Genomic DNA, 26,783 nt, shown 5'->3' on the forward strand with positions numbered 1-26,783 from the left:
ACACAGCTTTGGGTTTGGCACCGAACTCTGCCCGGAGACTGATGAGAGCGCGAGAACAATCAATAGTGTTAATTTAACTCGGAGAGCGCACCAATGTAACCGAATGGACCCTGCTCCCACCGAGTTAAATTAACACTCAGGATTCTACTGTGTGGGGAACACTGCTAAGGTTTCTCTTATCTCAGATCTCTTTCTCTTTGTGTGTGTGTGTCTCTCTCATTCTTCCTTTACGTCTCTTTAACTCCCATCTTCTACTGTCTTCGTCTCTATTCATCTGTCTTCTTGTCTCTCCCCGTCTCTCTCACTTTCTCTCGTGTCTCTCTACGTCTCCTTTACTCTTCTTACATTGTTCCCTCTCTGTCTCAGAACTGTCTCTTCTCTCTCTAGCTCTCCCTCTTTTTTTCTCATTCTTCTTTCTATCTGTCGGTCTGTCTCTTCATCTGTCCGTCCCCCCCACACTCTTCCCTCTCTCTCTCTCTCTCTCACCGTGCGTCTGTCCAGCTGTACTCTGTCCAGCAGTTCCAACCCCACATAATAGTTACAGTAAATGGGAGCCGCGCCTCCAGACGAGGCAGCTTGCTCTAATCATTCCATAGTGCCTGTGGAGACCTCAGCCAGCTGCTGAACCGACGGGGCAAACGCTGCAATTGAAACAGAATTAGCCCTAGATCTCCTTCACTGTTTAGCCCGTTAAGGCCTGAGGTTCCGATTCTACAAAATGTCTTCTAAATCCTAACGTTTTTTTTTTTTTAACTTATGTTGCTATGTCAGTGGTTTACAAACTTTTTAATGTCGAGGACCGCCAAAATTTATGTATTTGGCCGCGGACCCCCATCTCAAAATATGTTGTTCCAGGGACCCCCCAGAAGCAAAGATTTGAGTTCAAAATGTTCACTTTAAAAATATATATATATTCAAAGATTTGCACACATTTTTACGATTTCTCCAAAATAGCAGATCTACAAGCTTGTAGATCTGCTATTTTTGAATAGCCAAAGTGTAAAATAAGGCTTTTTTTAGCTCAAATGAAAAAGTGACACAGATGCGTTCCAGGTCTTACTGGGTTAGAATAGCACGGTGCCAGATCGTTGCTGGAGCATGCAGCGCTTTCACTGTTTTCCCACCTGGCGGCAGCTTTCATTGGCTGGTAATTGTTCAGAGGTCTCGTATCTAATCTGTGTTGAGGATCTGGACCTGGTGCGATGGTTTTTTGCTTTGGCAAGGATGCCTCCGAGATGATAGTTTTCCTTTGCATAAGTACTCCTTGCCAGACTGGGTCAAAAATGTTTTTTTACACAGAGTTCCAGAGGATTAGACCTGATTTATACTGTTGCGTGCCGTTGTTGCACACCGAAAATAGCAGATCTAAAAGCTTGTAGATTTGCTATTATCTGTGCATGACGTCAAAGTGTAGGACATAGTATGAATTAAGCAGTGGATTATGTAAATTGTCCCAATGTGGAACACTTGAACGCTACACATCTGGTCGGCCCTTCAAGGAGATGAAAACAAATGCGGAAAATGATCAACTAATGCTGTTTAACCAAAGGCCTGCTTGTCACCGCTGTGCTAATTATGGCAGCTTCCCTCAGTAGGCAAAACTAAAACCCACTATGCAACGTCATTACATCAGTATCATTTGGATTGATAGCCAGATAAAATATTGACAAAGATAGATGTGATGTTAGAGATGATGCTTATACGGAACTCTGCGCGAATGCCTCGTTCCTGCACTGCATCACTGCTGTGCTAGTAATGACGGCAAAGCACACCCTCTCGTAATGTAATATTTACATAAGTGCCAACTGCGGCACTTAAGGCTGGAAAACAATAACCACCAAGCAAATTCTGATCACTTTGGTCTCTATCTGGGATGTTTGCCAACTCTAGCAGCCATTTTGACAACTGAATTGATCACCATTACCTTCCTATATTCTAAAGACTTAACCCATTCAATCCGGGAACGCATCTGTGTAGTTTTAAGATTTCTTTGGCTATTCAAAAATAGCAGATCTATGAGCTTGTAGATCTGCTATTTTTTTTTAAATCATGAAAATGTGTGCAAATATTAGGTTTTTTCCTTTTTTTAAGCGGACATTTGTAACTCAAATCTTTGCTTCTGGGGGGGTCCCTGGAACTAAATATTTTACAAGCGTTCACTTTAAAGATATATATATATTTCAAGATTTGCACACATTTTCACGATTTTTCAAAAATAGCAGATCTACAAGTTCGTAGCGCGGCACTCGGTGCCGTGCCACGAGCTTGTAGATCTGCTATTTTTGAATAGCCCAAAGAAATATAAAAATGACACACAGATGCGTTCCCGGTCTTAAAGGGTTAAATGACTGGTACAATTGGCAAGACAGTTGCCAGCTCTAGACTGCGTTTAGCTCACGGTGTGTGTGTGTGTGTTGTATAGCAGCCAGCAACACACAATTCTGCATCGTTGGTATGCTGCAGATGAATGCACCAGGCAGTTCTAGTATGGGACCCTGTGTGTGGGGTGACCGGAACAATGTGTTCCTCCTGGGTGACTGTGTGTGTGACGGCATTAAGCCTCCAGCCCCCAATCCCCTCGTCCCCCCTGTTCCCCTCATTGCCCAGCGTACCACTAGGGGGCAGTATGATCTAAAGGAGGGCTCTGTAGGAATGGCTGGCTGTGAAAGCCTCACACATCAGCCTCACTGTTGTGTCAAGCAGACAAGGTCAAGCACACAGAGCGTTTAAAAATGAATTAATCTCCCACTCCCTCTCTTCTTCTTTCTCTCTCTCTCTGCATTAAAGAGAAGAGGGGTAAGATAGTACAAGCCGGGGGTCCAAGAGCTTACACAGAATACCCATTTTCACCACTCCATGGAAACAAGATTGTAATGCGGAACAAAGATAGGCGGCGTATATAAAAAAATCCAGCCATGTGAAGGGATTGTTCGTTTGCACGCAATACAGAGTATGAGTGCACTCAGCAGGTACAAGCTCTGGAAAAAATTAAGAGACCACTCCAAAATTACACTTGGGCATGTCTACATGTATGTATGTCAGCCATTCCATTCCATTCCATTATCTGTTGAATTCCAATGCAAGAAGCAACCAACCTCATTTTACTACTTAATTACATACTGATGAGATGATAACCTGAATCAAATCTTATTTAAAGAGGAAAACTATAATTGCTGTAGGAACAGCTGCATGGCAAAAACAGTGCAATGAAATGAGTTAAAGAAATCAGGTTTATTCCACCAAATAGTTCTTGCTGAACTCTCCCATAACTTAAAACAAATGTCATATTTTGTTGTTTAAAATGAATATGAACTGTCTGAAAACACATTCTTTTAATATGTGACCTTAATTTGTACTCAAACACATACCTATAAATGATGATAATTTTGCAGTGGTCTCTTAATTCTTTCCAGAGCTGGTATGTTTCATGGAGTGAAAACTGGGATAAAGTAGAATGTGTTTTGTGCTCGTTCCAATATAGATGAAGTAAGAGAGGCACATGAGGGTGACGCTTCTTAAGTTTCAAACTAGATTAGCCTACCAACAACAAAACCGCTTTGTTTGAATCAGACAAGAAAAAGACAACGCCCTATCTTGTAAAATCGATTGCAGAAAATAAAAACAAATGACAGTATGGAATGGCTTTAAAGGCCACGCAAGGCGCTACATGATGAAATGATAACGAGTTTACAAACTGTCACCACTCCTAGAGCAAGATTTAAATGACGTCTGTTTTAATGAAGTAATCATTCAAGGGGCTATCGCAGATTCACACTGTTTCTCAACCAGTGGTCCACAGACCACTAGTGGTCCATGGCATAATTACAAGTGGTCCTTTGTTAAATGTATCAAAATATGTAATATTTCATTCATAAATACATCAAATTTAAGAACTATTAGGCGTTGTATGGGAAAAAAGCTCACGGAATAGTGAGCTTTTAGTGACCGATCTGCGATGAGTTGTGTGAGCTTGCAGATCTATTTTCGGTGTGCGACACCAGCGCTAAACTAAGTATAAAGCTTTCAGATCATGAATTAAATAAAAACTAGAAAAGTGTGCTCCTCGGAGCACAGGTCTCCGCCAGGCCGGGTTGCCTACCCAGGGCCCGCAAACTTTGTTCATAGCCACTTGGAATGGGATTTGAATAATTTAACTTATACATCTTGATCACATGACCCCGGAGATAATGTATCTGACACAGATCTGTGTGAGTTTTGGACAAAATATGTAGGAGTAGGAGACATTTCTATTTTTTTTAAGAATACGTTGAAAATGTAATCTGGCACAAACCGGCCCTATAAGATGCGTCATGATCCAAGGAATCCAGGGAAAAACGGTTCAAGAGCCAAAACGTGAAGTGGGCCACCGTGAGGAGATAAAAAAAAATCTTCCTTGGCTTAGTGGGAATGTGCGTGCAAAGTTTCCCAGCAATCGGGTGCTGCATTCATGATGTGTGGCATTTTGTGTAAAACGGCCACCCCACAAACTTTAGAAGCCAATCATAGCCATTCGGAATGGAATATGAGAAATGTGACAGATACGTCTTGATCACATATACCGATTTGCGTGAGGTTTGGACAAATTCTGTAGCGGTAGTAATAAAAAATGTGTTTAGCAAAAATTGGTCTCATGGTTGTGCTATAACTGGCCGATAAAAAATAAAAAGGGTGGTGATTCTTCCTTGGCCTACTGGGAGTGTGCGTGCAAAGATTCCCGCCGATCGGTATAGTGGTGCTTGTAGCATGTTGTGCAAAACGGGCCCCTCCAGCGAACTTTGAAAGCCAATCGTAGTCAATCGAAATAGAATCCGAAAAATCTGACAGATTCATCGTGATGACATGACTACAGAGATAATTGTGTTCCATTTTGGGTGAGGTTTGGGCAACATCGGTAGGAGTAGTAGCGCAAATTGTGTTTTGCTAAGAAAACGCAACATGGCTGAAAACTTGTCAAGTGGAAATGGCCGTGTCTTATTTGGGGAGTTCCTGAAATGATCCAAGGAATCCATGGTAAAATTCATTTTGATTGTATGACCTACGGCCAAAACGTGAACAATATTGGCCTGTTATAGAAACACCACGAGGCCGATTTGAAAAATGTAGGGTGGCATTTCTTCCTTGGCCTAGTGGGAATGTGCGTGCAAAGTTTCACGGCAAAAGGACGCTATGTTCATGATTTGAGGCATTTTGTTCAAAACGGGCCACTCGCATGACTAAAGAGATAATGTCACAACCATCTTTACATATTTGTCTGTCACCACTAGCAACAGTTATAACTTTGCAGCGTAAATGTGGGAGTGTACACGCACAGTTTTGAGCCGTCGGCCCAACGGTGCCGGAGATTAGCTGCTCACAGACACACACACACACACACACACACACTCACACTCACACTCACACTCACACTCACAGAAGGACGGACGGACCCGAAAACAGTCTCTGCCACGCCTTCGGCCTGGCGGAGACAATAAATATGCCTTCTTAAATACTCATTATACATACAGTAGTATATATTGTTGTGCGGAGATGTGGGGTGGGGGTAGTCCTTGAGGATTGTTCGAAATAGGCTGGTGGTCGATATATGCCAGTGAGAACCACTGGGCCATCTGACATTTCACTTCCAGTAACTGACCTGTGTTCACCGTTCCTCTCTCCTCCCATGTGCAACACTCCAGCAACTGATTCCCTTTGTGGAGGATGACAGCTCTAAACACGAGGACCGCTCAGCCAGCCAGAGCCGCCCCGCCACAGAGGAGAGACGAGAGATACTGGAGGTCAACAAGGTAAGCTGAAGACAATGAGCCGCGTGTTGAAGCGAAGGTTGTTAAGTGAACAAAACCTAAATGTGTTTTGTTTTCCCGTTACCCTTTGTATATCACGACCATCTTTACATATTTGGCTGCCTGTCACCGCTAGCAACAAAACTTTGCAGCGCTAATTATGCATTCAAATACAATACAGTGCTAGCGCCCTTACGAGTAGCCAGATGGACGAGGCGAATCTGTGGTAGCTGAACATGCTCAGAATATTAAGAAAAGATTATTGTGGCTTGTGTTTGAACTCGGTGCAGGGGGAACTAGAAAGCTGACATGAGCAAAATACTAGCTGACTGTGTTTAAAATTTTAAAGAATGAGATGACTTTATTTCTCAAGGCAGTGATGTATGATGCAGTCACTTTGGAGCTGTTTCAGTTGTCTGACATCAAGCGCACCTAAAGCACTTTCGCAATTTATTCACTGTCAAGACGGGTTTTTTTGCCCGGCTCTGATAGAGAGCCTCGTTTCTGACACTGACGCATAGAAAGTGTAGTTCTTTTGACACTGACGCACCACGCTGTCAGTCAACCAGGGAACCTTCACTGGAAGAAAAGTGTTTAATCTTGACCAGGTTTTGTTACAGAGCCACAGAGGAGCAAGGTAAACGGAGTGCTGCATTAGTCAGGGGGCTAATCCTGCAATAGAATCACACTTAATTCAGTAGAAACTTATCCATTGGACATTTTCTGGAGCATGCTTTCAGAGAAAGCAGCCCACATAATGCCATAGTTGAAGTCAGTGCCTCTGCTACCATTGACTGGCCCTTGATGTTGTGGCGTAGCTACCATCATAGATAATTCTGAGTCGAGGATTAGGCCTAATCTCTCTCTCTGCAAGAGGTGGCCCTGGCCCATCAAGTTGACATTTCCATGTGGTGAGTAATCGGGATGGGGGCGGGTGCATGGATAACCGTGTAGGCTTCATGAAAACACATCACTATCCGCTTAGGACTGATTTGCTTGTTATTAAAATGTTGCATTTAATTGCAACTCTTACAATACTGTAGCAGTCTAACATTGTTCTGTTTTAGACTGGAATTACAGTAAAACATTTGTTAGTTCTACCAGTGTTTCATTCTAATGTGAGAAGCACGCTGCATTTTCTATCACAGCGCGGCGCTGACATGTTCCACTAGTAGTTATGTTTATACACCAGGTAGTTCCGACCAAGCAATCCGATTGGTTGAAATAGGCTCAAACGAGCGTGACGGCACACCCAGCCGTTCTCAAATGAAACTAATCAAGATAAAAAAATCAACTGTGCTGATCACGCGGAGTCTCTCTCTCGGCAGAGCAGAGCCGGCTAAGTGGCTAGGCTAGCAGTTTGCATGAGAAGTTAACAGACGTTTTTTTCTTCTTCTATCGAATATATTACAATGCGATTGAGCTAACAGTTAAGTTTTGTTTCTCTATGTGTTCAGTTTGGGAAAAGTTGTCTAGCGACTATAGCGAAGCTGAGTAAACAGGGACCCTGTCTCTGTCAGACGGACCCCATGTATTTCCAGGACAACAAAAGACAGATAACACAGAAAGGTTGTTATTTTGAGAGAGAAATGCCCCGCAATATGAATACATGTTTTATTTTGATGTTAACTGTTGTATAATCGCAATATTGCACTCGATGGTGGCTTTACCGTGCCGTTGTGCCAATTACACGGTAAAGCACACGTTCTCGTGTAATATGGCTTTACTGAACCACTCTACTTTGTCCAGAGCCGCAGAGCGATGACTGTAAAGGAGTTCTTCACCCATTTTCAACCTTATCTTCAAATAATTGGTCCTCACTAATGCTCATAATAAGATGGCACAATTTCTGTCTTGCTCTGACTGCATCTCATTGGTTAATGTGGACATTTCAGAAACCTGCCTACCAATGACATCATCGATGGGGATTCCAAGCTAACTTCTCTTCCTACAGCCTTTCCCTTCCTGGAAAGTTAGCATGCTGAAATAGAAGCCATTGTTGTTACATTAATACAAAGAATAAAAGTTTTAAATCCTGTTTGAAACCTACCGATGATGTAACTTGGTAGGCAGGTTTCTGAACTGTTCCACAGCTCTTCTCTGAGACACAGAGCCAGTAGACAGAAATGGGGCCATCTTATAATTGAGCATTAGTGAGGACCAATAATATGAAGATGGGTTGAAAATGGATGAAGAGGTCCTTTAACATTATCCTGTTGGATTTATCGAACATACAGTGTATCCATATTTTGCTGGCCACCACGAAATCTACACTATTAACATCAAAACAAGCCTAATTAAAGGCACACGTTGCCAATTTTGAACCTAAATCCCATTGTTCGGTTGTGAGGAGATTATACGGTGTGGCAAAAAAATACCTTATGTATTCTATGTATTTCTCTGCAAAATGCGGAAATGTCAGCACGTTGGATCTACAGTATGTATGGTATTTTTTTGGGGCCACACTATTTATGGGATCTCACATGGAACAGTGGGGTTTAGGTTCAAAATCAGCAACGTGTGCCTTTTAAGGGGGAAAGGTGCCTTTGTTTCATTCATATAAACCCCAGGATTTGCTCTTAAACCCTAGCTGATAAAGAGATAACCACAAGGCAGTGGAAAACATTTCCAGAAAGACAGATGACCGTTTCACTTTATTAGGCTCTGTCCGTTAGAAGGCGGTTCACTGCGTTCAAGTACTGACGTCAGTTGTGCTACATGTTTGATACAGTTGCTGTGTCCAAGCTGGCAATGTTAAAGGGGGTATAAGTGATTTTTTTTATTGTTGTTGTTAAAATAATTGTTAAATAGCTCAATAGTCTGATAGTAATCATTGCTATATAGAGCATTTGTTCAGTAATAGGGGTATCTCTGTCTCTCCAGCTCTTTAGTAAACAGATCATTTATTTTCAGGTCAGATACCAATTTTGTCCAATTAGGAGAGAGAAGTCACACAGGATACAGGATAAACAAGTGAAATTGGAAGTGATGAAACAAAAAAATTAACAAAATTGGAACTGGAACACCATCAATTTGAAGCTGATAAATGATCCTTATGCTCTCTCCTGAGATAAAAAATGATATCCTGAACCGAAAATGTATTTATTGTTTACTAAAGAGCTGGAGAGAGGGGGAGACACTTGAACAAACACTCTAGTAGTGCATAGCAATAATTGCTATTGGAAGCTTTTAACCCATTAAGACCATCTGTGTCATTTTTTGATTTGAGCTAAATAGCATTATTTTACACTTTGGCTATTCAAAAATAGCAGATCTTCAAGCTCAAAGCGCGGCACCGAGTGTCGCGCCATGAGCTTGTAGATCTGCTATTTTAGAAAAATTGTGAAAATGTGTGCAAATCTTGGAATATATATTCTTCTAAAGCGAACATTTTTTAACTCAAATCTTAGCTTCTGGGGGTCCCTGGAAGAAAATGTTTTGAGATGGGGGTCCGCGGCCAAATACATATACTTTTGGGGGTCCTTGACATGAAAAAGTTTGAGCACCACTGATATAGAAACATACGTTTTTCAGAATACTGTTGGGATTTAGAAGACATTTGTAGAATCGGCTTCAGGTCTTAATGGGTTAAACAAAGAAAGAAATGAACAAAGAAAACATTTGCACCCCCTTCAATTTGTATAACTAATATAAAGTTAACCGTGTTTACCGCGTACTCTCCAAAGTGTGCACATTTACAGAAATGGCCAAATGGCAAACGCCCATCTCTGTTGAGTAAATATCAGCTCCTGGATCGATGGCGGTCAGATCTTGTTTAGAGTCAGGTGTGGTAAACAGCCCCCCCCCCCCAACACACACACCCACACACACTCACACACACACACACACACACACACACACACACACACACACACACACACACACACACACACACACACACACACACACACACACACACACACACACACACACACACACACACACACACACACACACACACACACACACACACACACACACACTCAATCCTCTCGGCATTCTCTGCATCTCCACCTGGCATGCTGTGTATTCATGGACAGTGGAGTATGTTTGGATAAACACTTATGCATTATTTAGGTTATTCTGTTGTTAAGGTCCTCGGTCATGGAGTTTTTGTGTGTGTGTTTGTGTGTGCATGCTTGAACACAATTGTTGTGCACAATCCACTGTGTGTGTGTGCGTGTGTGTGTGTGTGTGTGTGTGTGTGTGTGTGCATGTGCGCGCGTGTGTGTTTTCTCAGTGAATATAGTTCTCATCAATATAGTTGATTCCTCATTCATACAGGTTGATGCCTTTATTCAAATTGCATTGCTTTATCGCCGCGTAATATTCACGTTCCGTGCGAATGTACTCGTCACACAAACAACAGTTAAAAAAATATATATATATTTAGGGAATGCTGCAAATGAATTGCACATTACTTGAATACTCTATCTCCATGTGTGTGTGTTGGCAGATCCTTTTACTATCGTTCTATACATTTATTTGTGTGTACGTGCTGTCTCTTCTCTGTGCTGCACGGCAGCCTCGTCTTGACTGTGCTGCGGTGATGATAATGGTCCAAGGTCGCTTGTGTCAGAGGCAGAGATGAGCACTGGTTATTTTTAAAGATCGCTGTACGGCTCCCCTGACTGCCTTTTTAAATGTTAACACTACAGTGAAACATGGCAGTGAACCGTGCCACTCAACTGCACTCTGCCCTGTCTGAAACACTCTCATCACACCTCTCACAAACCCTCCAAATAGCCACGGAGGGCCCGGCGATGCTTAACCCATTGAGCCCGGGAACGCATCTGTAGCAGATATACAAGCTCATAGCGCGGCACCAAGTGCCGCGCTATGAGCTTGTAGATCTGCATTTTTTTTTTAATCGTGAAACATTTGTGCAAATCTTTGAAAATATTTATATTTTAAAGCGAACATTTGTAACTAAAATCTCTGCTTCACGGGGATTCTACAATAAATGTCTTCTAAATCCTAACAAAAAACACCTTTGTTGCTATAATCAGTGGTTCTCCAACTTTTTCATGTCAAGGACCCCCAAAATGTGTTTGGCCGCGGACCCCCATCTCAAAGTATGTTCTTCCAGGGACCCCCCCCAGAAGCAAAGATTTCAGTTAAAAATCTTCGCTTTAAAAAATATATCTATTCAAAGATTTGCACACATTTTCACAATTTTTCAAAAAGATAGCAGATCTACAAGCTCATAGCGCGGCACTCGGTGTGCTCCCTCGGTGCGTTCTCGGTTTTAATGGGTTAATGCAGTACGCATGAAGAATGAACAACAGTTTATTATTCATGTTCAGACACATACCAACACACACCTACAACACAGACAACGCACGCGTACGCAGAGATACAAACATGGCGATGGAAGTGTACAAGAGACATGCCTCCCTGTCTGTCTCATTAGAAATCTGAGCAGAGGAATGGTATATTATCAGACCTTGTTTGTTTTAGCGTCAATCCCCCAATTCAGATTCTCCACATGCAGGCTGTGTTAGAGTCATCCTTACTGCACGACACGTCTCACATGGACGATGCAAAGATAAAGAGATGGAGACGGCGAGCTTGTTAATATGATTAATGCAGACTGACCTTCCATCTTTTCGTTTTTAGCACAGCACCACACTGCACACCTCTGGTTCAAGCTTTGGCAGAAAACTAAGCAAATGAAAATGCTCAATGTTGTATACAATGATAGACAGATAATTTACTACACATATGCACATACAAACAACCTTATTCCAAGTATATTAACACATTCATATAATTTGATTAAAGCTGCAATCAATAATCAATAACGTTCGTGTCCTATCTGGGATTTTTATCCTGGTCTCCTGCATGACAGACCATAATCCTACCATTCTACCAATAGGGCATCCTGATTGGACGGAGGAGGAGTTGCGTTATGAGCTTCAGGCAGTACTGTCAGTAGTGTCTTAAATACAATTTTGTGTATCGGTTTGGGAGGAGTCCCTGTGACGATCTTATTTCGGCTCTATAAAAGTCATTTCATACTGGTCATTTCATACTTTCATACATTTCATGTGGCTTACGCTCACGGCTCGCGCCGAAGTCGCTTGTAAATATTGGGGGTCCTTGACATGAAAATGTTTGAAAACCACTGGTCTAAAAACAACTTTAGACGATAAAGTTTGACTGACCAGCTGTAGTCGCTTTTGGGCTTGTTTTCATAGACCTGGTTGCTTGTATTGTCATTTTGCGCCCTTTGTCTCCGACGCTGTAAGCGAGCCGTTCTTGTGTGTGTGTGTGTGTGTGTGTGTGTGTGTGTGTGTGTGTGTGTGTGTGGAACAGATGGTTAAATTACTACCTGGATATTGAATTTGTGACGGAGGTACAGTGTATGGGGGTTTTACCTTTCTAGCAATCATCACCTTGCTAAAGTAATGGCCTACGTATTTCTTTGTGTAAAAAAATATGTTTGCCTAAATCAGCTTTTCATGACACTGGCCACCTCTGGGGAAAAAATCGCCTAAATCCTTATTGAAAAGGATCATGCTGTTCCCGCCCCAGTAGTATAATGTCCTATGTCAAGAGTGTGACCTAGGCCATTTTATGGCCTAAAGTCACAAAGACATGTGACTTAGGCAAAGAAGATTGGCCTAAGCCTAGAGTATGTCACTTACTCCATTAATAATTTAGCCTAAGTCAGGTTTACAATTGCCTAAGTCAAAACACAAATTGGCCTAAGTAATTTAATCCTCTTATGTTACATAACTGACAGACAGTGTTATTTGTACATGTCAATAGTCATATTGCTATAAACCTTTTGGGTGAAATAATTAAGAAATAACATAAAGTTTGTTTTGGTTAAGTTTTCTGAAAAAACGACATACCGGTATGCCATTATTTTAGCAAGGTGACGTTATGTTTATGAATCCTCACTAGACAGAGATTTCAGCTGTGTTTGTTCCTCCTTGAAGTTGGCTTGCGTCTCCTCCAAACTACCGCAGTTTTCCCTGGCTTCACCGCCGAAAGAATGAACTTGAAGCTGGGCTGAATGAATGAGGAAACAATGCGGAACACCAAACTGATTTGGGGATGTCACAACATGGCACCGAACAGCTGAATTTAGGACGGGTACCGCCCACTCCAACATCTGAATGACGTCATACTGTAGTCTGGACCGAGCCGAACCGAATTTATTTCGGCTCTTAAAGTGTAGTATGCGTCAGCCTTTATCCGACACCAGGGTCTAAATGCCTCTTCTGGAAGAGTAGGGAGACCACCTCCACAAACACTGCTGGTTGTTTATTTTGTTTATTTATATGGATCCCCATTAGCTGACACCTAAACGACAGCTAGTCTTCCTGGGGTCCAAGACATTAATATCCATCGACAACAATAGAAAACATTACAATCTCAGTGGAATACAAAAGCATCTTACACAAGTCAAGTATCTCATACAGCACTCAAAAGTAGCTCAATCAATCTGGTATGTAAGCTAAGATGTTATTGTATGTGTTGAGTGTACAAGTATATAAAGTCTAAGTTTCCTTTCAAAACAAGCCTTTCCTTTTATGTTACGAATATCACCTGGAAGACGATTCCATAGTATAATTGACCTATGAAATACAGCCCTCTTCATTGAATTGGACTTAGGTAGAGGTAAAGTTATTAGTCCACCTCTCACCCCACAAGTGGAATATGCATCAGTATTTGATGTGCTAGCTTTATTGTATTAGCATACTCTACCATGCAAATTAGTTAAAATAACATTTTAACCATTAAAATAAGTTCCAGATTGCAGCTTTAGGCACTTCCACTGAATAATTGCTTAAATAAGTATGTGTACTCAAAATAATTAAATTCTCTGGATGGAATAAGGTAATTATGAAGGGTTTCCCATTATACATACGTTACACACATGTGAGTCACATGGTGGACACGTTTGACAAACAAAAATGGGTAGTTTGGGGCACAGACACACACGTTGAAACCACCCGTCCACATGAATATGTGAACCCCGAGGCTAACAAAACGAATTAATTAGACACGCTTATTTATTTCCAATCTGGCCGTGGGCCTTCCAATGCAGTCCGCAAGTATTTGAAGCATATTTAGCCATGATTTCTGCCCAGGCTGCACAGCTGCATATTAAAGGCAGCAATAAGGGCAGCGTACATTGGGGAGTTGGGGACTTTAGTGTGATCAGCAGAGGAGACGTACAGTACAGCAGGACGGGGGGGAAAGCAGATGTTAGCGGTGGTCTGACTGCATCTGCCACAGTCTGTCTGCACAACCAGACAGGACGGCCCTGGAACACAGAGGGAGGGATAACAGGGGGGCTGGAGTAGGCCGGGGCGATATGACTTCAAATCAAGAACACAACGATTATTTCAAACTTTAGACTAGATTACGATTACTAAACAATTAACCTATAAACAAATGCAAAATAGCAGATCTGCATGCTTGCAACGCATCGCTGCTATATTCGCACGATACTATTGTACAACAAAGTATAATACAGGGGTTAAGTGCTTAATCAGATTAGATCAAATTTATTTTAAAAAAATAATTGCGAACTGTGCCAGCAATTTTTCAATTTTCTTATACCCTTTTCAAGTAGTCACAGAATATTTATCTCCAGTATAATCGATCCCCTGATGGGTGCTAATCACTGAGGGTTGCACTGTGTGGTTTCACAAATGTCAACGAGGTCATTGGACCTTGTTGACATTAATTGTCTGCCTTTTGAAAATAACATTGAAAAATACATAGTAAAAAAAAAAGTGCTCAGGAGCCGAGATACAGCCTTTTTCAGTAATAAGTTAAACAAGAAGTGAATGGAGCAGCAAATCTTCAAATGATGATATCTTGGGTTCCGAAAGTTTTTTTTCCGAAAAAAAAAGAAAATATATATATATATTTTTATACGTTCTTTTTTCTTTTTTTCTAAAACACGTCAAACACGTCATTGGCACGTTGCGCCATTGCGGTAAAACACGTGAAACACGTCAATGAGTTATTAGTTCTAAATGATAGAGAAGGATGAAAAACTGGAATGGAGGGATGGAAGGAAGGACAGAAAGGTAGGGAGGGATGAATAAAGGGAAGGAAGGAATGTTTTATAAAAAATAGGAGGATTGAGAGAAGGAAGGATTAGAGCGATAATTCAAAACAAAGACGGCTGGAGGTATGGATTGGGAACGCAATGGCGGGATGGAATGAGAGGGGGAAAAGAAAGGAGTAGACATGGAGATGGCAGTGGAGAGAGGGGTGGCGGAGAGACAAGTCCCAACGGAGGGATGAATGGACAGGAAAAAGGGAGGGAGGGATAGAGGTTGAGAGACGGAGGTATAGAGACGGGTATGGGAGGAGAGAGAATGAGGATAAGCGGGAAGGAGAGCTATGAATTGTTTAAACTGCATATTTGTATATGTATTTTTTTGTATTGTTGTTCAGATTAGTTTATGATTTGAGACATTTACGTCGTAGGATGAACAGCTCTTGAAGAATCCAACCCATCCCTCAGATTTGTGGATGGTAGATTTGTAATAGAGAAAACAACATTAAATAAAACGGAGGATGAGGGAGATTGAAAGCATTCTGAAAGATGAAAAAGGGAGAGAAAAGACGGGTAATTCTGCAGTTGGGGGGGGGGGAGATGGATGGATGACCAGACAGATAGCTGTGTTGTCAAAAGAGAAGGTAGATGGGGGAAGTGGAGAGTAAAGAATGAACAAATGTTGGCAGCAAGAAAAAAATATCGGCTTTTGAAAATGAAGTTAAGGAAAAAATAAATGAGCAAAAACTGTTGTTTGGGAGCCGACAGTCGAAGACCACTTGATGCACACACACATGAAAGGAAAGAGATGATGGGCTGGAAGACGGATGAAAGCGGCACGGTTTGATAGATGTGGAGACAACAGTGGATTGTCACAGCTAGGGATCACGATATAGGTTCTAGAATGAAATAGCAGAAGACACCTGTGTGCGACGGAGAAAATATGATGCCTGCCTCTAAGAACATGCACACAGAGAGAAGAGATTGATGTGTGCGTGGATAGATAAAGTCCAAATAGGCCTCTTAGCTGACATGTTACAGTAGCTCAAGATCGTTGGCGCCATATTTCCTCATGGAATAGATAAAAGATTCCATGAGATCCAAGATTCCATTCCGTTCCATGGAGTGCATCGTAATTTAAAATTCCCTCTATTGGGAGGATAATAAACTGTGACGGAACGTATATTGATGGAAAAGGGGTGATGGAATGCTTGCATGTTACCAACATGAAGCCTATAGCCTCCCTATTCTGGGGTGAACATTCTGTGAGAAGGGCAGATCTACAAGCTCACAATGCTTGTAGATCGTCTATTTTTGGCAAAGAGATTTGGTGTAGAGGGGGAAAAAGTAGCGGACAACTAAATATGTTGGGTTGGATAAAGTGGTTAAAGATAAATACACAGAAGAACTTAGGCGGAACCTTGGGTTGTATATTATACCTGGGCATGAAATAAGTCCACATAATGTCCATCATCTACGTGTATCTGTTGCTTCTGTGCTCTGTGATTGAGTAACTGGAATTAGTTATTCCATTTCCTTCCAAAAACTGTGTCCTGGTATGTAATTATTTTTATGCATGTTGTGCGACAGAACTTCCAGTCAAGCCATTTCACTCTCCCCAAAATTACATACAGGTACAGTTTTTAATGCCAACATTATTGGCAGATCCTGCATGGCTTTTGTTTGATCACCACTGACAGCGAATGGAATCGCTACTTTCATTTGCTTGCTCACGAAGCACAGAAGCAGCAGATAAAGATGAATAACAACAATTAGACTAAAGTGTCTCAAGAGCAGTGTTGCCAGATTCTGTGAGAGAAACAAGCAACCAGGTCTAGGAATACCCGCCCAAAAGAAGCGACAATGGGCCACATGAGCACTTTAACATATACATCAGCTATTTGAAAATAGCCGATCTAAGCTCACAACGCGTCGCATCAGCTTGTAGATCGGCTATTTTCAAATACAACTTTGCGGGGAAATTATAATAAGCAGATCTGGCAACCCTGCTCAAGAGGATCAAGTCAAATACGTTCAACCTTGTTAAAAAATACTCTACTGCAGTGGTTCCCAAAGTGGGGTCCGGGCACCCCCGGGGGTCCTTGAGGGAGTTCCAGGGTGTCCTCAGCTAAATTATTAGCTTACAGACCTTACAGATCTGTAACTCAGAGAGTGTACAAATGGAACCGGTCCATTTGGTTCCATTTTTACAATCTCTGAGTTATGGGGGTCCATGGCCAATATACCAAACTGGCAGTGGTGTAAAGTAACTTTTTACTTAAATTTTGGTATTTTTATTTTGTATTTCCAATTTTCAGTACTACAGTATTACTTCTACTCCATTACATCTCAGAGGCAAATATTATACTTTTACTCCACTACAATTATTTGAAAAAACCAGTTGCTAGTTACTTTTTTATTGATTGATTGATTATTATTACAACACATACATTAACCACTTCAGCCCTATATACATTTTATTCATTTGAAAACTTGTGTAATTGGACATCCTGCATAATGACTACTTTCTACTTTTGGTACTTTAAGTACATTTTTATACCAATACTTTTGTACTTTTACTCAAGTAAATGTTGAATTCCGGACGTTTACTTGTAACAGAGTATTTCTACATTGCAGTATTGATACTTGTACTGAAGTAAAACTTTTTTTCCACCACTGCCAAACTGGGGGGGTCCTTGAAATCAGAAAGTTTGAAAAACATTGCCCGAGCGCGAATGGCCTGAACACCAGCCTCGCTGCAAGACTTCGTCCCCTTCCAGTATGCGAACAGCCTTATTCCATGCAGTTGAAGGGGGGGGCGAGGCTTCCCAACTACATGGAATAAGGCTGTTCGCTTCCAGTATACAACTTGGCTCACTACTAGCTTCAACCCCAAGCCCCTCCCCTCCCCTCCCCTCCCCACCCCGGGATGTTGCACAGGTAGCAGTGGTAAAGAAGAAGAGTAGAGAAACGGGAGGGGCCAGAGCAAGAGGCAGATGAATGACTCCTCCATGGTAATGTCTGGCTGCTTTATGGGCCGTCTTGGCTGTGAGTGATGGCCTTGCTCTCGTTATCTGTCGATTGGGGTAATTGCTGTTTGTCGGAGTCTGGCTGACTGATGGTGATGCAATCTGCCCGCCCGTTCCGGGAGGAGGAGGGAGAAGGCATCCCTCTCATCACTCTCCACAAGTGTCCTTACTAGCCCGTTAAGACCTGAAGCCCATTCTACAAAATGTCTCCTAAATCCCAACGGTATTCTGAAAACCGTATGTTTCTATATCAGTGGTGCTCAAACTTTTTCATGTCAAGGACCCCCAACAGGATATGTATTTGGCCGCCGACCTCCATCACAAAATATGTTGTTCCAGGGACCCCCCATGAAGCAAAGATTCGAGTTAAAAATGTTCGCTTTAAAATAATATATATTCAAAGATTTGCACACGTTTTCACGTTTTCTCAAAAATAGCAGATCTACAAGCTCATAGCGCGGCACTCGGTGCCGCGCTATGAGCTTGTAGATCTGCTATTTTTGAATAGCCCAAAGTGTAAAATAATGCTTTTTAGCTCAAATGAAAAAGTGACACAGATGCGTGTCCGGGTCTTAATGGGCTAGGAAGCACACCGTGTGTGAAAAGGTGTAAGTGTGTGTGTGTGTGTGTGTGTGTGTGTGTGTGTGTGTGTGTGTGTAAATGTAAATGCCTCCTTCCACACGTGACCGTGACGGTGTGCTCGCCTATGTCTTTGTGTCCTTGCAGGCGACGGAATGGGAGAGGCATGTACTACATCACGTATGCACGCACGTCGGTGCATATCTATGTTCTCTGCTCCGGTGTGCGTTGGAGATAAAGTATAGACAAGTCTGTCTGGCTGCTCCGAAAAGGTGTTTGTACGACGTGCATGAGTGGGATTGTGTGCATGTGCAGAAATTTGCAAAGCACCACTTACTCGCGTGTAAAGTAAAGTGGTGTTTGCATACATGTTGAAAACGCATTAAGCCATCATTAATTGGCGCATAATGGCTTGCAATTGCTCAATCTGGGTGCTGTGCAGACCTTTTGGTGCCATTGGATGTGACGGCGCATATCAATTCAAGGGACACAGTCAGCTGCGCCGCTTACCTTCCAGTGAGAAACACAAAACTGAGCGACACCCCCAAGTGACCGCAGATTACAGTCATAATGAACACCCCGCATTACTGGTCACACCCCAATTAATGGAGGGAAACAATGAATATGACAAACAGATGCGCCTTCTGGATCCCTTACTGACCATTCATTTCGCTCAAGATTTTTTTGTCTCATTTTTCCGTTTTTGCTTTTGACGAGCCAATTTACACCAAGCTGTCTGTTGCATAAATGGTACAATAGCACCCAACATCCTCTCTGCCCAACTGACTGACTGACTGACTGACTGACTCACTGACCCGACTGACTGACTGACTGACTGGCTCTTTGGCTGTCTGTCTGGCCTGAGTGACAGCGCATATTCCTGAATACAAATGGAGAGATGATTCATTATGAGTCAGTCAGGATTGCTTAATAATCATTCCATCTGGGCTGTGTGGGCCCCGCGCCTGACGTGTCATGACGACATCACTCACCCTTTTCTTCTCTTCATACCGATCGCTCCCACCCCTCCCGTCAATCCAGCAAGCGTTGTTGTTGGTGCTAGTGGTGGAGGGGGGGGGGTACTTCGGCGATGGCCGTCTCCCCCTCAATGTGTCATGGGGAGTCGCGGTCTCAGCGGACAGTGGTGTGACGGGGGGAGACACCCCAGCCCCCCCACCACCCCTACTCTCTGCCACCAACCCACCCCCCCCCCCCCTGCCCCATGTCCCCGCTGCTGCTTGCAGCCTGCCACCGCCACTCGCCCTGCGTTTGATTTAATACCAGCCTAAGTGTGAATAAATTCCTGTCACAGCCCGTTAAGGAGGCCTTGGAGAGATCTGGCCTGTTATTAATTCACCACAGCTCTCTCTCTTGCTCTCTCTCTCTCTCTCTCGCTCGCTCTCTCACACACACACACACACACACACACACACACACACAACACACACACACACACACACACACACACACACACACACACACACACACACACACACACTCTCTCTCTCTCTCTCTCTCTCTCTCTCTCTCTCTCTCTCTCTCTCTCTCTCTCTCTCTCTCTCTCGTCTCTCTCTCTCTCTCATCTCTCTCTCTCTCTCTCTCTCTCTCTCTCTCTCTCTCTCTCTCTCTCTCTCTCTCTCTCTCTCTCTCTCCTCTCTCTCTCTCTCTCTCTCTCTCTCTCTCTCTCTCTCTCTCTCTCTCTCTCTCTCTCTGCTCTCTTCTGTATCTTTTGTACCTCTCCTTACCCCCGCCACCTCCTTCCCCTCTATCCCCCCGTACCGCCTCGCTTTTCTAAGACCCTGTTAATTACTGCGTCTGTCCTCCTTTATTCAAATGAGAAAGTGAGAAATTAAAAGAAGGGAGAAAGGGGAGAAAGGCAGGTATAGGCAGGCAATGCTAATGGCCTCTCCTCTCCTCTCCTCTCCTCTCCTCTCCTCTCCTCTCCTCTCCTGTGCTGGGCTGCCAGTTTGGCGTTGTTTAATGAATTCCAGTGGCATTGGTGGTTAGTGTTATCTGAAGAGCAAGCGGGGAGTCTGCCGGGCCCTGCCGATAAACAAACACTACCTCCAAACGGTAATGAGAGCGGGAGAGAGAGAGAGAGAGAGAGGGATACAGCCTGGTTGGCAGATGCTCCCCTCCTCTCCTCTCTCTTGCATATCTGCCTCGTTCCATCTCCCTCGTTCTGTCATCCTGCCTGTCTGTCTTAACCCTTTAAGGCCGGGAAGGGAACACAGTGTGTGTCATTTAAAGATTTCTTTGGCTATTCAGAAATAGCAGATCTACAAGCTCATAGCGTTATGAGCTTGTAGATCTGCTATTTTTTAGAAAAATCTTGAAAATGTGTGCAAATCTTTTATATACATTTTTAACTCAAATCTTTGCTTCTGGGGGTCCCTCGAACAAAATATTTTTAGATGGGAGGGGGTCCGCGGACAAATACGTATTATTTTGGGGGTCCTTGACATGAAAAAAGTTTGAAAACCATTGATGATATAGCAACATAAGTAAAAAAATAAAAAACTTTAGGAAAAAAAACTGTTAAGGTCCTTACACACCGGGGCGATTTTTTTCATGCGAATAATACGTTTTTTTTTAAAACCTTATAAAGTCAATGCAAGCTTCCACACCAGTTTCGCGGAGCGAAAAAAGCGTCTTTTAATTATTCGGAACGAGTCCGAATTTTGCGTATATTCGCATATTCGCCGGTGTGTAACCGCCTTTAGGATTTAGAAGACATTTGTAAAATCCCCAGAAGCAAAGATTTGAGTAAAAGAAAATCGCTTTAAAAAAGTATATATATATTCAAACTAAAGATTTGCACACATTTTCACGATTTTTCAAAAATCTACAAGCTACGAGCTTGTATATCTGCTATTTTTATATAGCCAAAGAAATCTTAAAATGACACACACGCGTTCCCCCGGTCTTAAAGGGTTAATCTCTCACTCTCTCGTTCCATTCCCTTCTGCTCTCGGACCCCCCAGTCCCCCCCCCGGCCCCCCCCCCCTCTTTTCATGTCTTCTTCCACCTCTCCCGTCTCCGCGTACGCGGCGTCTCTTCGCGATTTTCATGTCTTCTTCCACCTCTCCCGTCTCCGCGTACGCGGCGTCTCTTCGCGATTAGTAGGCTATATGCACAGGAGGTGGGGCATGCCACCGTCTTATTAGCCGCCACATATGTAGCCCATTAGAAGCTCTCTGCCATGCCAGGGACTTTTTTTTTTAATTGGTTAGGCAGGGGTCAGGGGGTCGGCGCAGTAGCACAGCACTTTCACAGAGGCGGACTGGGGCCTGTTTTGGTGGAGAACGCAAATGTTTTTTTTCTAGCATTTTGTAACACTTAGTGTCGAGCACACCACCTGATTATTCCTGCTCTGCTGTGTTACGTGGTTAACGTCAGTGTAAGCAATTAAAGGTGGGTATGTTTTTGGGGGTCCCCCCCTCCGGCTCTACCTGTGCCTGACCATGGGCTTATGTACAGTAGGGATGTCGCAACGCTTCATTGACTATTTCTTGTTCCAGTGGTTCTTGGATCCAATCCTGGTCACTCCAAAGTGCTGCTAGTCGTACCTTCTAGCAATCTATTTTATCCCATTAAGACCTGGAACGCATCTGTGTCACTTCTTGATTCGAGCTAAAAAAAGCATTATTTTACACAATTTTACACGCTTGTCGATCTGCTTGTAGATCTGCTATTTTTGAAAGATCGAGAAAATGTGTGCAAATCTTTGAATATATATATTTTTAAAGCGAACATTTGTAACTCAAATCTTTGCTTCTGGGGGGTCCCTGGAGCAAAACATTTTGAGATGGGGGTCCGCGGCCAAATACATATAATTTTGGGGGTCCTTGACATGAAAAAGTTTGAGAACCACTGACAGAAAATCATTTTTGTTATTTTCAGAAAGAGAAAAGAAAAGAAGAGGGGCGGACAGGGAGATCAAACATATAAATATATATATATATATTTACATAATATGTACATAGCATATCCAGCTGGTACACTATGTACATGAGGTTCCGACGGTAGGTGCATCCCCACGTTTATTTTTGTTTATAGGGACGGAAAGCAGGCCTTTCCCTGATGACCTGAGAGGTCTGGATCAGAAAGACCAGAAATGTGTTTTGGCCCTACACCATTTAAAGCTTTATAGACCAACAGTAGCATTTTGAATCAATTCTTTGACACACACAGGGAGCCAGTGTAAGGATTTAAGAGCGAGAGTGATATGCTCCACTCTCTTGGTATCAGTAAGGAGTCGAGTAGCATGCGTTCTGAATCAAGTAACTGCAGTCGTCTGATGGATTGGAAGCTGTTCATAGACCTGGTGGTCTTGCCCTTCATCCAAACTGATCAAATCACATGAGCATTCTCTACAGGAGTATATCAATCATTATGTATCTAATAGTGTCTGTCATCTTGTCATTCATGAACATTCTTTTGCCAGAAATGACGTAGACAGATTCTCTCTCTCTCACTCACTCACTCACTCACTCACTCTCACACACACACACACACACACACACACACACACACACACACACACACACACACACACACACACACACACACACACACACACACACACACACACACACACACACACACACACACTACATATTGGATTCATGTTTAACGACTTAAACCCTCAATACTTTGCAAACTTGACCTTTGGCTCGGTATTGGTATTTGGTCTGCTCTTTTTTTCCCCTGTACACCAAACCTTTTCGCCGAAAAGAGCCGATCTACAAGCTCACAACGCAGACGCGTTGTGAGCTTGTAGTTCTGCTATTTTCAGCGAATGTTCCACCCCAGAATAGGGATGCGAGGGTTCAAGTGGTTGATGTAAATGAAGTCCCTATCACACAAATATTTAGCAACCCCCCCCCCCCCCCCCGCAGTATCTCTGAGGAGCCCCTAGGGGTCCCGGACCCCCTGTTGACGATGCTGTACCCTGTTCATAAACGTCGTCGCCGTTTGTCAGGTCCTGCAACCACTCATGTGCGTATGGTCCTTGTGTAGCTGGGTAGAATTTACGTGCGATATGGTCTGCGCCCAACGTAACGCACTTTATTTCTTATTTATTTCCTTCTGCAAACTGAGCCGGGGGTAGGGCTCGATAAGCATTATGCTTAACCCATTAAGACCTGAGGCCGCTTCTAAAACATTTCTAAATCCTAACTGTTTTTCGGAAAAAAATATTTAAAAAAAAATGTCACTATTTTTCAAAAATAGCAGATCTACAAGCTCATAGCGCGGCACTCGGTGCCGCGCTATGAGCTTGTATATCTGCTATTTTTGAATAGCCAAAGAAATCTAAAATGACACAGATGCGTTCCAGGTCTTAATGGGTTCTCCCTGTCCCCTTTTCCAGCTTCTTGGACACTTCACCATGTTATATGAACTTGTGCCTTGGACCTTCTTTTTTTCCTTGTGATTATGCCTTTTTTCAATTTGCACTAATGCACTTGCATATATGTATTTTTTTGTTGTCCAAAAGAGCTGGAAATAAACATACTGAACTGAACTGAACTGAAATTGGTGTAGCTCGGAAGTTAGAAGTAAGCCAACTTTAGATGGTTTGAGTTCAGCGAGGGACTGCCGTTTGGATTGAACCATATGTCTAACTTGAAAACAAGAAAGAAGAAATGTGCAGAAGGGATGTTATATAAATCTTGTATTTTCAACTACGACTGATTTCTTTAATGCCTGCAACATACCAGGGTTTAAATGTACTGTATTATCATTAAAGCACGTTGGGAAAGAAGTGTGTAGCATTGTCGGTGTGATCTCCCCCAAGGAGTCACGGTGGGTGGGTGTGTTGCCAGTTCCTCAACCATGCATCTGTTCTGAACGTCTAAAGAAGTAGTACCTAGAGTGAAGAGTTCAGAGTTTCAATGGTTCTTTCTTTCTTCGGAGCCTATTATCACCTCTCATCCTCCTCTGTGTCTACCAAAGGGAGAACTGCTGTCTCAGATGCCGAAGGAAAATTAAATCTGTGGATGTGGATGTTACTGCGAGTGCTTCTCGCTCCCGTAAGGATGTGTGAATTGCAGATTAGGCCCTTGACTGGGATGAAACGCAGTGCCCACTATCTTTCTAACCTGTAAATCTGCTTTTCACACCCTTTGCATAAAAGAGAGGACTAAAAAAAAAACCTGGGTTAGCAGGTAATAAGGTGGAATTACTTTGCTTTTGATCTTTTCCAGAAATATGCTCTTCCCACTATTAACTTCACTCTAAAAAAAGAGCGGTCCCATAAGAGGCAACTGATTTCTCATTGCTGTTGCAGATTATATATAGAAACTGCTTGATATGAAGAATCGAAGCGTTTACATCTGAAAAATCTTTGCCACCTGAAGGACCTTTGACATCAAGCAAAGTTGTTGCTTTTTTCACCTGGAGCCCTCTGTGCCAAGTGAAAACCTCCTGAAGCACACTATAGTTATTTGGAGTGTGTGGGTGGAGGCTTGCTGCCTGGCCCGCTGAAGCTGTAAGTAGCTCCTAACAGACATCTGAGGGGGAGATGAAAGGGAGAGGACCTGTCTGCCTCCTTGAGACAAGGGGGGGGGGGGTATTACTGTGCAAATACCTGCTCCAAGCCCCAGCCTAGGTTTGGATGAACATACATTAGGCTATATGCACAAACACACATGCAGATGTGTGTACTGTATTGTGCACATGCTTGTAGACAGAAAGACAAACAGATAGACACACACACACACACACACACACACACACACACACACACACACACACACACACACACACACACACACACACACAACCAGTGGTGGAAAGTAACTAAGTACATTTACTTAAGTACTGTACTTAAGTACTGTACTTAAGTACGATTTTGAGTTTTTTTGTACTTTAGCCCTATTTTATGCATAGGCTATTTGAAAATAGCCGATCTACAAGCTCACAACATTTTAGTACTTTTACTTTTGGTACTTTAAGTACATTTTGATGCCAATACTTTTGTACTTTTACTCAAGTAATGTTTTTATTCTCGACTTTTACTTGTAACAGAGTATTTCTATACTGCAGTATTGGTACTTTTACTTAAGTAAAGAACTTGAGTACTTTTTCCACCACCGCTTCCAACTAAACCCTCCTTCAATTACAACTAGAACCCCTACTTCACTTCCGTCTAGAACCCCTACTTCACTTACAACTAGAACCCCTACTTCACTTACAACTAGAACCCCTACTTCACTTCCGTCTAGAACCCCTACTTCACTTCCGTCTAGAACCCCTACTTCACTTCAAACTAGAACCCCTACTTCACTTCAAACTAGAACCCCTACTTCACTTCCGTCTAGAACCCCTACTTCACTTAAAACTAGAACCCCTATTTTCACTTCCATCTAAAATCTCTATTTCACTTCCTAGAACCCGTACTTCACTTCCATCTAGCCCTTCAGCTCTGACCATTATGTCTCATACACCATCTTTCTTCTACAGCCACCCCGCCGTGCCGCTGCCTTAAGCTAGCTACAGTAGTTATCAGCAGCCGAGGAAAGTTCTCTAATTAAACCGTGACTGGGGAAAGCCTCGACCGTTTGACACTTTGTCTAACTATGACCCGTGTTGGGAATTGAACCTGTAACTCTGAGGCTTTGTCCATTCATCGGTAATTACCCTCTCCCGCCGGCACAGCTCCTTCCAGGGTGTCTGAAATGTGTGCAGCTAATCCAACCACAAACCCAGAAGCAGGTTGGGATTCTAATTCCATTCTGCCAATCAATTCCCTAGTTGCCGGAGCCCCAGCGAACAGCCATCTCTTTACTAATCAACTCGCTTGCTTAAAGCATAAGTGCTGCTTTGAAGATGTGCTGAACTTTTCAACCTTATGGATTAGGTATTTACTTAAAACACGCCCACACATTACACCCCATGGCTAAGCAATTCCGTGGAAGTGTGGAGGTACTGTATGTGAGTTAAAGCTAGCGTGTACTTACGTTCACAAAAGGTGGTCAATGGTTTTGGTTAAGGTATCAATCTTGTTTTTTCTTTCTTAAAACACAGTCATACTACTAAGTAGGTTATCATTAGATGTACAATTCTTGAGACAGCTCAGCCATTTGCTTGGCCACCCTTCATTGCTTTTAAGGTAACCGCATCCAAACCCTCTCACCCCTCATTTATTATCACTGGGAACCAAATCACAAAGGAAGGTCCGATCGATGGGGCTACCTGGAAGAGAGTCAAGTGCTTATGAGAGAGGGGGGGTAGGTGGGGTGCCTAGCCTCCTGCCCAGATAGTTCTTAAAAGACTAAATCGATGGCAACTGTTCTGCAACACTTGGCTGACACTGCAGGCTTTCCAGCTCAGTACTGAGGATGTACTGAAAAGGCCCAG

General features: G+C 42.8%; 1 protein-coding gene across 1 annotated transcript in view; it reads left to right on the plus strand.

The window, feature by feature from the left end:
• med30 (mediator complex subunit 30) overlaps positions 1-26,783 on the plus strand; it is a 56,012-nt gene that overhangs the window by 13,179 nt on the left and 16,050 nt on the right. Inside the window, exon 4 of the mRNA XM_080441782.1 lies at positions 5,676-5,783. Coding sequence (XP_080297908.1) covers positions 5,676-5,783 — 108 coding nt within the window. The remainder of the gene's footprint in view (positions 1-5,675; positions 5,784-26,783) is intronic.

The sequence above is a fragment of the Gymnoscopelus braueri genome, assembly GCF_963280865.1.
Source record: "Gymnoscopelus braueri genome assembly, chromosome: 11".
NCBI classification, from domain to species: domain Eukaryota; kingdom Metazoa; phylum Chordata; class Actinopteri; order Myctophiformes; family Myctophidae; genus Gymnoscopelus; species Gymnoscopelus braueri.